General features: G+C 43.7%; 1 protein-coding gene across 9 annotated transcripts in view; it reads right to left on the reverse strand.

The window, feature by feature from the left end:
- Positions 1–97: 97 nt before the first annotated feature.
- mprip (myosin phosphatase Rho interacting protein) overlaps positions 98–13,427 on the reverse strand; it is a 35,846-nt gene continuing 22,516 nt past the window's right edge. For 2 of the 9 annotated variants that reach the window (XM_035533316.1, XM_035533321.1), the window contains 16 exons: positions 13,163–13,231; positions 12,937–13,026; positions 12,237–12,346; positions 11,351–11,957; positions 11,138–11,275; positions 6,919–9,522; positions 4,684–4,831; positions 4,011–4,128; positions 3,314–3,473; positions 2,995–3,105; positions 2,805–2,891; positions 2,507–2,669; positions 2,261–2,346; positions 1,946–1,956; positions 1,810–1,852; positions 98–1,053 (listed from right to left, as the gene is read on the reverse strand). In XM_035533316.1, the coding sequence (XP_035389209.1) occupies positions 982–1,053; positions 1,810–1,852; positions 1,946–1,956; positions 2,261–2,346; positions 2,507–2,669; positions 2,805–2,891; positions 2,995–3,105; positions 3,314–3,473; positions 4,011–4,128; positions 4,684–4,831; positions 6,919–9,522; positions 11,138–11,275; positions 11,351–11,957; positions 12,237–12,346; positions 12,937–13,026; positions 13,163–13,231 (4,617 nt within the window). In that variant the 3' untranslated portion in view covers positions 98–981. The remainder of the gene's footprint in view (positions 1,054–1,809; positions 1,853–1,945; positions 1,957–2,260; positions 2,347–2,506; positions 2,670–2,804; positions 2,892–2,994; positions 3,106–3,313; positions 3,474–4,010; positions 4,129–4,683; positions 4,832–6,918; positions 9,523–11,137; positions 11,276–11,350; positions 11,958–12,236; positions 12,347–12,936; positions 13,027–13,162; positions 13,232–13,427) is intronic. The other 7 variants (XM_035533317.1, XM_035533322.1, XM_035533323.1 and 4 more) reach the window with 7 other exon arrangements.

Here is a 13,427-nt window from a genome sequence, read left to right on the forward strand (position 1 = left end):
AACATGAATTCTTAATGAAAAAGAGCACACGTATATCAAGTTTCAAATAAACTGTGTGTGTGGTCAACTGTGAAACAGATTTAGTAAAACAAACATGCAGGGTGCAAAAATATTTATTGCTAATAAACATGTCAGTTGGTGTACATTTGTGGTATATTTACAGTAACAACATACAGAGGAATGGAAATGTGAGCGAAGAAAAAACAAAACAAAAAAACTAAAACAACAGCAACAACAAAAACATTTAAATAAATACTGGCAACTGCCACTGAACAACACTAGATGTCAGCTTAATGGGGAAGACGAGTGGGGGTGGTAGGAAGGAAATCAAACTCCCAATCAGTGGATTGACCATGATTACACAAAGGAAACCCTATATAAATTTGTATATATTTTACATTAACAAAAAGCCCTCCAAATACAAGTCCGTGCCTCAACTGGTCATTATCTCAGAATGGTCCTATACTTAAAACATTTTAGTAATCACCATGTACAAGTTAATACTTTTGAGTATTAAAGCAGTGTCAAATTTGTCAAATTATACTTGGCCAGCAATTCTACTTCATCCAGATAATGGAGTGAAGCTGGCAGGAATGTGCATACCACATCTATCTTAATAGGGAAGTCTGCAGGTATGATTGTATCTACTCTTTATTAAGTATAATTTGAGTCATTACATACTTATCCTTTGGCTATTCACACGTACTAAAGAGTTAAAACAGTAGCTTACACGGTCATGTTTAGTGTATGCATGATAGATGCTTCATTAAAAACAAATATTTACATTAAGACATGGTAATAAAAAAAAGTCACAGTAACTGAAGTGCACGAAATGCAGACTACAGACATAAAATTCAAACTTCATACCATGTTTAATATATGCTGTGTGCAGTGACCAGTGTGTTTCTAAGTGATTGGTTACTGGGCTAATATATGACAGGCCCTTTAGGACATGCAGCAAGTCAGGCTGATGGTTCAGTGTCAGAATTCTTTAGCGTCCTTGTTGTCGAACAAGTGGAGCCTTTGCTCTGGTGTCAAGCCCTCCTTTAGACTCTGAGAAAAGACAAGACAAGACAAGTAAAGGTCATTTCCAGGAACCACTCTGGAACACAGAGGCTAATCTGAATGACGTTGGTGACATGCTGAAATCAAGCATTCTCTCGACAAGAGAAAGTGTCGTTTGTACGTGCACATGAATGAACCGTTATTTCCCGGTTGAAACCTACTTGATTAGACGCTCCTTGCTTCAGATTGGAAGAACTGGAAAAGTGTGTTTCTGAATATTTTAAATTCAGTATAAGAATTTGAAATGATATGAACCTAATCAAATGCACAGAAACACATGCTTTACACTGTGGTTGCCCAGTCTTGTTCCTGGAGATATAACGCCCTGCAGAGTTTCGCTTCAGCCCACTCATACATGCACAGCAAGTTTAATCTTCAGGATCAAGTAAAGCACTTAGATCTTTTGCACAAATGTGATGACCCGTGAAACTGCTCCAAGTTTGAAAATCGAGCTTGCCATGTTGTTGTAGAGTGCACAAAACTTTTCTCTGTGCCCAAAAGGAAAAGTTCAGCTACTTTGTGAGTAGATGGTGGGGGTATGGGGTTGATGGGGTTGTGAGGGAATGACACCAGTAGCCCCATCCTCAGAGCACATAATGGGACAGTATGCTAACGTAACAGCGACTGCCTGTTACTTCATTCGTGACATGTCTCTGATTCTGAGACATTTAAATGTCCCCTACAGAAAGATGTCTGTCTGTTCTTAGGCCATTCATCTATAATTAGCAGTAAATAGGTGTTCACCTTCATGGCTTTAGCTGTCCCAGGGCATGTCTCGAGCCACAGACTGAGGGAAGGGGAAGGCAAGCACACGCGATCACAACCACAATGTGTGTTAAACAAATGCGTGTTCAAAAGCACACCTGTCACCATTACTTACCAGGCTTTCTCCTGTGGGAAACAACACAGGAAGAGTTGAAGACACACAAACTCAAGACTACATGACCAAACTAGATTATTAAAATCTGAAATGGTGATAAGAAATCGGGGTTTGGAAATGTACAGGAATTTGGGTGAGTAGCAAGTTAATGTAGGAGGTCAACCGAGGATTTTGGTTCAACTGACAAGTTAGCTGGGCTGACCTGAAGATGGCAGTACTAGACCTGTTCCTCCACACACTGGCTGTATCCTCTCATTCTACAGTTCATCACTCATCAACCCTCCCAAAGGCACATATCGCTCTCATGACACCCACCTTCGACCTCATGGTGCGCTCAGAGCGTTTCGCCGCTGCCGCTGCCATCTTCAGGATGTCGGGGTTGCTCTTTGACTTCATGATATCTGAAAAAGGTATGCGAAGGCAAAGGCACAATAAGAACACCTTCGCAACAGCCTGACAGACTTCAACCAACCAACCAAAACAAAACAACTACGTAGAAGTCTTTTGGGTTGTAAATTCCGTCACAGAGGTGTCCAGCTTGTGTCCCGAGCGGGGCTTTACCGTAGCCTCGGCGCTGGACGTCCTCGGGTGTGGGTTCTCCCAGAGCCTCGTGGGCCATCTGCAGCTGCTCCCGCAGACGCCCCAGGTCCCGCTCTGCTTTTGCCTTCACGATGCTCAGCTCCGTGTACATGTCCTTGTACTTATCCGTGGCATACTTCTTATCCTGGAGCCCCACCACCAGCACCAAAGTCAGATTAAAGCAGTCTGGCGTCCAATCGCTGTACGTTCGTTAGCATGAACTCGTTCGAATGGCTGGCCCGACGTATTTAGCTATAGGATATTCATATTAAACACCTACTCGTTGGGCAGCTTGCAGTTCATCCTTTAGTGAGTTGATTTCCTGCTTCAGATACTGAACCTCTGATTCCTTCACCCTCAGCATAACCTATAAGCAAGCGCACAGTAGCACAGAATAGCAATCAGGTTTGGAAGACAAGTGAATTTTATAGAAAGCGTGTAGGTAAAACAAACTATGCAAAACCACAGACCTCTAGTTCGTACCGCTCCTTCCCGTGAATAACTGTTCCACTTTCTCCCCCCTCCTCACTGGTCATTGATCTCATTTTAGTTATCTCTGCAGCTAGACGATTATTCAGCTCCTTTTAAAACCAAGAAAAAGAAAAGAAAAAAAAAAACCACAACAACAAAAATGTCACTATTGTAGCAACCACGACCATTAAAGGCAAAAGCATAACGGACAAAGCCCAGGAGTCCAGGCGACTGCTGCCGTAGTGCACAAAGGGCCTGCATGCACTGTGTGGACTTGCGCTGTGGACGGCGGGATGGCTCCCACACCCTGGTACTCACCTGGTTGTGTGCGTTAAGCTCCTGATTTTCTCTCTGGCATTGGCGTAAGGCCTGCCGCTCGGCCTCCAGCGCCTGAGCCAGGTGCGCGTTCTCCAGACACTTCTGGGAGTACTGCTCGGACAGCACCTCGATCTCTCGCTGGAAGGACACAAGCTCCTCCCTACCACACACACACACACACGAGAAAGTTCCAATCATCAATGCTTTCAAATCATTGGCGCTCTTCTGCACCCGGCCATCATCCAGTGTTCAACCCGCAAAATAAATACAAATGGCATCGGAGGGCCATGGTAGGACAAAAAAGGCTTCTGAATGCAAATTCTCAGAACCAGCATATCTGGCCACCTGATCGCCCTCTGCCCTTCAGCCTACTGCCCTAGAATATGTTTTGCAGGCGAGCTGAATGAGGCAACCAGGCTCTGTGCAATCAACTTAAATTCTTTCAATAACTGAAGAGAGCACGGAAGAAAGCTGTGTGAAACTGCTGGTGTAACCTCACCAGACGAAACAACAACAAAGCCTGTTATTGCAATCATAATTTCATTTGTGGTACAGGGAATGGGACTGAGATGAGGGCAAGGGGCTAGACAGGAACATTTCTTTTCAAACACATTTGAAAAGCTAGTCTCTCTGAATTAAAAGACAAACCGGAGCCACAACATAATGCCACCTCATCTGATAGAAATGGCCTACTCACTCATGCTGCCTGCGAATTTCCTCAATGTCCGCATTTTCTGCATTGCTGTTTGCCTTGCGTGCTCTGTCCAATTCTTTCTCCAGCTCAATCCGATGTGCATTCTTCATTGCTTCAATAGCTGTATTTAAATTAAACAGATAAATGAATAAACCACATGAATAAAAATGTCCGTAAAGCATATAAAGTATAGCCAACCTGCTACCACGGCCAACTGTCTGATCCCTTTCTTTACTGGGAAGCTTCTGGCTAGATATTTGTGATTGACACACCACTCTCACAGCAGTGGCACAGGAATGAGTTTGTGCCGATACGATTGTGAGAGGTTTTTACACGCATCAGTGTCATTGCTAGATTGAGGATGGTGCACCACCCAAAGACATGCACCAAAGATAAAAAAAACTGACTGGCCATCACTGAAGAGTTGGTGCATGGCTAACAGAATATGTACCACACACCCACACGAGTGCGCGCTCACGCAAACACACACACAGGCTGCTGTTTCTAACTGCACACTGACGAGATGCTGCCTGTTAATATAGAGGGCGTTCTGTAAACATATAATCACCATATAGGTTATGAGATAAAGACGTTCTGTTGTTGCGAGTCTGCCACTACTTTAGCATCCCAACACACTTCCATCATCATCATCATCATCATCATCATCAGGCCTTACCAGCAATGGTGGCCGCAGTCTCCTCCTCCAGCAACCTCTCCTTCTCTTCCTGCAGCTTCTCTAGTTCCCGCTGGTGCTTCCTCTGTAGCTCGTCGACGACCTTCTGATGGGACTCCTCCATGGCAGCGAATCCCCTCTCACACGTGGCCTGGACGAGGAGGGAGGAAGCGGGCAACAGGGGTGCCGTTTAGTGCTCCGATTCACCAGGTTCCCCCAACTAAACGCTGCTCTTGCACAAGGACAGCAGTTTTGGACTATAGAGAGGTCTCCACACCAAAGCTAGAAATCAGGCTACGCCAAACACAGAGAGCACGTAGAAGCCAGCGAGAAACTTGCTTGGGAAAGGTAAGGTGGCTCTCCATAAACTAGTGGAATTATTTGGCACTGCCACTGTCTAAAGGAGTTCTCATGGAACTTTTCTAAACCATTTTAAATAAACCATTGTATCCCTAGTGGAACGTAGGCCAAGCCTTAAATAAGGGGATAAACAACAGAGCTGAAACTGAGGATATCCACGCTGCCCTAGGTTACTCAGGGGCATTCAAAAGCCTTTTTCCAACTGTGTCATTGTGACCCAACTTCTCCTGCCTGCTGACTGGCATTAACCTTAGCGCTCAGGCCCCAGATGGATGCACAGGGTGGGCCTTTGGTTTAGGTTTTTTCCGGGCCCATTTCCAGGGACTAGACCCTGTCTCGGGAACGTCTGCTGTAAAGGCAGGCAGTCCTGCTGCGAAAAGAGCTGCTTCCTGTCACATCACAGCCACACCTGTGCCTGTTTGTCTGGCAGGCTCACTATGTGGAACATCTAGGGTCCGCTGGCTTGCTCAGGAACGAGAGCTAATACTGTGCCACTGGACCATCGGAAATAGACCAATATGAAGCTGCGTTAGGTTTAGTACCTTAAGTCTTAATTACTTTGTGAAGTAGGGGTTTTACTCAAAGAGTCTATATACATCATTTCTTCTTGCTAATTGTTGAAATATTAAACCCTTACCACAGCAACCTACCAATAAAACAAAACATGCAGTAGAAGCACAACAGTTATACACCTGAAAGGAAACTAAATTACTGACCCCCGGAATAAAGACAGGACTAGGCTTCACGACAGCTTCACTGTTACAGGCTCAAAACTAACAACCATCACAAATTTAAAATTATACACACATAAGCACTTAATAAAGCTAAAGGATGATCACAATGGCTAAAGTCAGATTTGGAGAGTATCCATCACCTTAGCCAAGTGCTCTCTTTGACTTAAATGAAAGGGTTCTAACTGAATCTTTGAAAATCAAAAGGCAGTGCACTTATTTGTTTTATTACAGTTCCCAGTACACCCCAACTAGACAACCAGCACCCCAGTGGCCCTAGTTGCCTGGCTCAAGTGTCTCAGGGGCTAGAAGAAAACAAAAACATGGACTGGCTGGTGTTTCTAGAAGATAGGACTGAAATAGATACAAAACACAACAAATGTGCCAAGATTCCTCAAGGCCCCCCCATAGTCTATCATAATAAAATCTGCCTTAAAAATTAATCATAAAGACTAAGTCCCTTTAAAACTGAACTGGCAGACACTGTAGCACTTTTCAGTCATTAAGACAGGCTTTTGCATTCATTGTTAATCCAGCATTGCATGGAGAGATGTTAAATCAGGCATGAGTAAGAAGAAAAGCAACACATCAAAGTCAGTCAGGTAGAATGCATACAGCCTGACTTGGATGTAATGCGAATTGCAATGCAATGCAAATCCTTATATTAATTTGAGATAAATGCTTATTTTTCTACTTATTACAGCGTTTATACAATGTAATAAATATATTCAGATGTTCGCAACTTTAAACACACTTCACAAAGGCTCAGCTGAGTGACTGAGAATTCTGAGTGACTGAGAATTCCTGCTCAGCTGCTTAAGGGGAAATTCTGCTATGAAGCATGCCATGTTAGTCCAGAGGAACTCATTTTCCCGCCCTTTTGATGGATTCGCTGACAGCAAATTGTATCTACTTTTTACAATGTGCTATCAAAATGGGCTCCTCCACACTGCCAACACCGAAAGCTACAAGCATGTCAGAGGTTAAAACCACCATGCATGGCCGGAGATGAATTTAAAAGGTAAGGCAGGAAAGGATGGTAGGATTAATGAATGAAAAGGATGGGGAAAGGGTAGAGTCTAAAGTTGCCACAACGAGATGCAAGCCATCACAGATGAAGAACAACAAGGACAAGGAAGACCTCGACCTTTAGGTTTTCCAGGTCTTTCTCGTATTTCAGACGGAGCAATGCAGCGTCCTCATCTCGACACCTCGTCTCTTCGGTCATGTCAGACACTTGCGACACTAGGTTGTGGATCCGCTGTTTGAGGGAAGCTGGGCTTGGCTGGCCGTCATCTGGAAGGTCTGCCCTCTGAAGGCCCAAAGCAACACTAAGCTCTTCCATCTCCTGGTTGAAATGGTCCACAAGTAGGTTTTGCTCCATCTCATGTTTCTTCCTTAGATTTTCCATGCAGTGTGTCAAGGAGTCGATCTCTTTGATGTTCTCCTCTGATCTCAGTCTTAGAGTTTCTCCAGCCTTAGCTACTTCTTGTCGCAGCTTTCCTGCTTCCTGATCGTACAATTCCCTTAATTCCCGAAGCTCCTTTTTATGTTTGGCCACCATGTCTTGTATCTGAATGGCTTTATCCAGAGAATCGATGGGTTCTCCCTCTATCTGCATGTGGGTCACTGGCTTTGAATCTTCACTGATGGGATTCTGGAGGCTTGACAACTGGATCTGCATTTGTTTAAGCTTTGCTTTCTGCTCCATGTTCTGCTTTCTTAACTGAGGACAATAAGAACAGGCATCCTTTGTTGCATGTAGGTCAGACTGTACTTCTGCCTGCAATTCTTTCTCCTGCTGGATTCTTTGTCGCATTATAAAATATGTACAAGATACATCTAAAATGGCATCATGAACATACTGGGACCACAGTCCTTTGTCAGACACACAGTTAGAGTGTGCTGAAGCCAAGGACTGGAGCAGCTCATTCGCAGGTTCATTAACCAGAGAAGCAATCTGATTCAGCAGGGTTACTTTATTTTGGACTTCTTCAGTAAGTTCTTTCATAATGACAGCAATTATATGGTTATCTGCCACTTTAGTCTGATCCACCAGCAGGCTAGCTGTTTCAGTGTTTTCCGTATTTACTGAGGTTTCAGTGTCTTGCTCTGCAGAGAGGTTCATCATAGAAAATAGTATTTTATTTTCCATTAGCATGCACCCTACAACATCTTTAACAGCAGCAAATGGTTGTGCACAGTCACCCTCACAATTCTCAATACCTCCCAAAACTCTACTCAAAATCTCCTGTTCAAACAACACCTTCGTCACGCCCGTCCAGATCCTTGCCGAACTGTCCTTCTCAATGCCAATGCTGAATGACTCGCACATGTTATTTTTTTCATTGGCTTTGATCAACACCTCCAGCACCAGGTTAAGAGCATCAGTCCTCCTCCTGAATCCTTCCAGCACTTCCTCTGTCGTACCTCCACAACTCTGCAGTGACCCTTGGCACTCGCGGTCTACTCCACTTCTATTATTTGACTCCACCTCTACCGCATCTCTTTCGTGCAACATTCTAATCTCCTCCCTAGCCTCTAAAAGTAGTTGATTAAAAGTCTTTTCGCATTCTTGGTTCTTCACTTGGAGCTCCTTGTTCTGTGCTTGAAGTTCTTGGCAGAACTTGTCAGCAGAATGAAGTAGCCTTTCCTTTTCAGAAAGCTTGGACTCGATGACCTCTATATGATGCCTGAGCTTTTCTTTTTCTAGGAGAGACTCGTCCTTGTCATCTTCAGGTAGCTGAAATCCAAGACCTTTGAGAGTAGCTTCTTTAAGCTGCAGCCTTTTTTCTGTTTCTTTTAAACTGTTTCCTAGCATTTCTAACTTCAGGAGAGCCTCTTGAAGCTTCTGAGACTTCTCATTGAGTTGTTGTTCATAGAAATGCTCATTTACTTCTTTGTCCTCTTGCTTAGGGATGTCCTGGCCTACTCTGGCCAGCTGATGCTGCTGGCCATTCTGAAGTCTCTGAAGCTCTGCCTTTAGTCTGTCTATTTCCCTGTCTGCCTCTCTCAGCTGGTTGACAATTTCCTGATAGCGTTGGGTTAGTGCATCGTTTTCACTCGTTAGCAGTTCAACCTTCTGAGAGAGACCACAGTTGGTTATTTGTGTAGGGTCATCTCGTTGACAGGGCGACACACAGGGGGTTTTCAAATTCTCAGCCTTCTGTCTCTGTACCCTCCCCAACATGTCCTCCATAGTGATCAGACGAGCTTCGTAATCACGAATGCTGTCACCAGCCTTGGCAAGACTGTTCCTCACTGTCTCATTTTCAATGTCCTGTTGGTTTTTAAGATTTTCCAGAAGTTTCTGACACTTTGTTATGTCATCTGTCCCATCATGTTCATTTTTCTCTTGAAGAAAATCAGAGGATTCTGAATCCCTGAGAGAGTGCAGTAACTTCATCAACTCCTTCACTGACAATGGCCTACTACAATCTAACAAGTCCTCAAGCTCTTTTATCTTGCCCTCATTATCCAGAAGTAGAAGAGTGAGTGGTTTTGTAATAGAATCAGAAGGAAGAATCTCATGTGAAGTGGCTGATTTGGTGTCAGGAAAGTAAGGCTCCTTGGTGGACAAGCATGAAAGCGAAAGGCCAAGCTGTGCTTGCATGTTGCGTTTTCTCAGTTCTTGCAGCTGGAGAAGCTCTTTGGTCTCCTGGTACTTCTTTGTTAAGCTCTGCGCTTGAGAACTAACCAGTTCCGGCTTCTTCATCAGGAGCTTTGTCTCAAGACTCAAAGGTGACTCCAGCTTGGAAAAGGGGACCAGACAGTTGGTTAACATTTAGCAGAGGTGACTAAGGTTCATTTCATTTGTAGAGCACATCAATAATTTTGCTGAGGATTTGAAGTACATTTATATTTCAATTACAATGTCTCTGTCCAGCCACAAAGGTTAAAGCGAGAATGAACAGGTTTAGTTTAATTTGTTAAATGCTGAAAATTAGTGTGATGAAGAAAATAAGGTCAAAGGCCATGGTTAGTATGTCACAGTGCATGCATGTTAAATGGTTACGCCATAATTCATGGTGCAAGTACTGCAAAATTAGTGCCTATAGTTTAATTTGTTACAAATTGCACAGAATTACAATAAGCAAAGTGTTCTGAACTGTCCACGTGCAGTGTGAAAAAAGAAAATGAAATTATAAAAAGGTATAAAATATAATAAAAATAGGAAATGTCATTAAAATAATTCTGTTTAGACAAAGCACATTCTGTATGTAAACGTCTGAGAAAGTGGAGATGCCAGTGAGCAGGATAAACTACAAAGCTCAGAATCACTAATCATCCAGTAATGACAGAAATCTCTCTCCAGTTACAGATGGAATAATCTCATTCTGTTCCAAACTGAAAATTTGGAACTGAAATCCGGTTAAAACAATCCAGTTCAATCCAGGTTAAAACCTATTGACTAAAATCCAATAAACGTCTTAAAACAAATGGGCCACGTCTACATTTCTTATTGGAAATCACTTTTCTACACATAGAGCTCATGAAGAAAAGGATCAGTCAACCCTCACATACAAACTGACAAGACAACCACGTTTACACCCACCCACCGGATTATCCATAAAACATGTTTACAACCATTCAGTAACAAAAATGGTAAAGGGACATGAATGTCATGCAAATTTCTAAGCACTTTATATGTCATCATCATCACACATTTTGTAGATACGTGAAAACACAGAAACCTTTAGTTAGATCAAAGGTTTTCATTCATTCAGCGGGTGGAAAAGGTTCAGTTCTGATTAGGTCATTACATTAGATTTGTTTTAGATTATCTTATACTATTCTTATACCATTAATATTGTACTATATTGGGACTGAAAAAAAAAAAAAAACACAAAACAAAACAAAAAAAAACCCACGGACAAAAATGTTCCATCTAAAAAAAAAAAAAACCACTCCAAAAAACAAACAAAAAATACATTCAGAATTCTGATATGCAAAATTAACCAAACTTCATTAAGAAATCCCTCAAAACTTGTGAGTACAAATGTATCTGGAAGGTATAGTAAAAGTCATAACATAAGGTAACGTTTTGAAGCAATGTAATGGACAATGTAGCATGCAACATTAAATTAAAATTGTCATCATCTCTTAAAATGTTGGGAGTAAGATGTAAAGGTAGAAGCGAATAAGGATCTGTTCACTGACATGCAAGAGACTGAGCATGCAAGGCACGTTTCTGCAGTTTTGCAGTTGTGAAGACGGAAGGTTGTCCTTCTTTTTTATTTTTCGACAAACCAAGACATGCAAAGTCTGTTTAATGGAAAATCATGGCACACAGTTGCTGCGTAAAACCTTCACGAACACCCTCTTGTTCACAAGCGCGTGCCGCTGTGAATTGACTGGGGCCTTACCGGGGAGATGTAGCCGGCTCGGACCTGGTGCTCGCGCTCCAGAGCCACCTTGAGCTGGCCCTCCAGCGCACGCCGCTGCTGGTCTGAATCTGCCAGCTGTAGGTGGCACATCTCCAGCTGCATTTTCAGTTCTTCTACCTACAAATGCAGAACAATGCCCAAGTCAACCACAAAGTGCTAAGACACTGTGGCGAAGTGCTAAATCCAACTGACCGATTCTTGGTTTTCTCCACGGAGATCAGTCTGTGGAACATGGAAGCATACCCCCTTTTTGTAACTTTCGAGTAGCTTTTCCAGCTCGGTGGTCTCTCTGCTCCTCAGTGCTGTGGACAATGGCACCCTCCTCTCTTCTCGGATGGGGGTCTTCTCCACCTGCTGCCAGCGCTGCTCGATCTCGTCCTCCACCTTTTGCTGGCGCTCCGGGGAGAGCGGACACGCGCTGCAAGGACCCGGGCTCGTGTTCTCTACGTCCATCACGCCGGCGTCCGTGGTAACGACAGGGTCGACGACGGCAGTGCCCCCTGTCACGCTCTCGTACCGCCTGCGCCTCTCCTCCCTCCTGCGGCTGCGCTCGGCGTCGGCTGGCAGAGCCTGTAGGGCGTCAGCTTCGTGCGCCCGCTGCTGGGCCAGGGCCTGGGCGATGGGCCGGAACTCGGCCCAGTCGAAGGTCTTGGAGCGCCCCTCGCGCCGCCGCTCCCGTGCGCGGCTCCTCTTGGGCTCCTGCTCCATGGACGAGGCATCGGAGGACGGCGAGTCCTGAGTGACATCAGGTCGCACGAGGCTCTCGAAGGCGATGCAGGAGCCATGGTCGTCCGTCAGGCTGTCCGATACATACAGTTAAGTTTCTAGTTAATGCGTTGGTTTGCAAAGTGCAGGGTGCAACCCCTGGGGGCAGCAGAGCTATCGTCGGCACGGTGCAGCAAGGAAAATGAAACAAAAGATGTGGACATGTGTTGGGAGGGGGATCAAAAATATTGTCGTCATCTACAAGAGGGGAGCATGCAGAAAATGTCTGGGAACCAAACTTTGAAGGCACGGATGGATGGAAAAATGAAGATGCAAGTTTGAGAAGACAAACACACCAGTAAGCAATACTGACCTAGCAACATCGGGGGCAGTGGAGGGTCGCACATTCTTCATCACAGCCTGGATCCAGTTGCGACGAATCCCTGCCGTCATGGCAGAGAGGGTGTGTATTCCTTCCTGGGTCTGTGGAGGATGAACACAGCACAAACAGATTAGAGGATTCACAGTACCATGGATAATCTCCACTAATAAGACATTTGTGAAATCGCACACACACACAAGCAAAAAAAGATTCAAGGTACAAAAAAATACAGTTTAGCAATGCAGTTTTTGTACTAATTCTTTACACAACATATAGCGTAACAATATGAGGGTTTCTCTGAATTTACCTTGAGCCGTTTAGTATTAAAATTGGGGTGGATAATTACATTTAATAATTACAGTTTTTGATAGTAAAACAGTGTTAAAATTGTATGACATCACAAGAACTGCTTTGAAAAGACCATTAAAAAAGCCAGTTTTAAAGAGAAAAGACAAATACATACATTTGTCCATGTGCCAAAAATCATAAAAGCATCAAAGCTTCAACAACAAATTTTCAGATCTTGATAATACCTCCTAAAATATCTTAGGCCTTATCCCATGCCTTATCCCATGAGTAATGGCAACACATTTACTCTGATAAAAAAAAAAAATCTATATAGCCTTTATTAATAAGAACGACAGTTATTCAGTTCTGCATATAAAAGGCATGAGACGTGATGTAAACTTACATGGATCTGAAAGCCATAGTTTCGCTGAGCTTGGTATTCTGTAACACTATAGCATGTGGTGAGGTCAATTTCCCCATCTAGATCAGAAGCCTGTTAAAAGAAAGGACACTTGCAGAATTACGTGTGGTCAGAGAAGAAAATTTAACAAAAAACATGTCATGACATGACATGACATGACATGACATGACGGTCTAGGAGACCGTTGGAAGAACAAAACGAGATTTACCTCCTCAGCAATGGAGTCCTTGTAATAGCGCAGACTGTGGTCTGTGAGCACAAACCAGTACTTCTTCCACTGAAAAGGAAAACCGAAACAAGCTGGGAAACATCCAGGGATTGGGTCAAACGTTTCTATCTGAGGTCCATGCAGGCTTTAAGACATTTAACCACCTTTTAAAGACCAAAGAAAAGAGCCGAGGGACCATAACCTTTCAACTTTGACCCATTGAAGCATGGCTATCAAAGTCCAAACATGAACGTTCAAAGCTCCA

This window comes from Electrophorus electricus, chromosome 14 (assembly GCF_013358815.1).
Source record: "Electrophorus electricus isolate fEleEle1 chromosome 14, fEleEle1.pri, whole genome shotgun sequence".
In the NCBI taxonomy this organism is placed as follows: Eukaryota; Metazoa; Chordata; class Actinopteri; order Gymnotiformes; family Gymnotidae; genus Electrophorus; species Electrophorus electricus.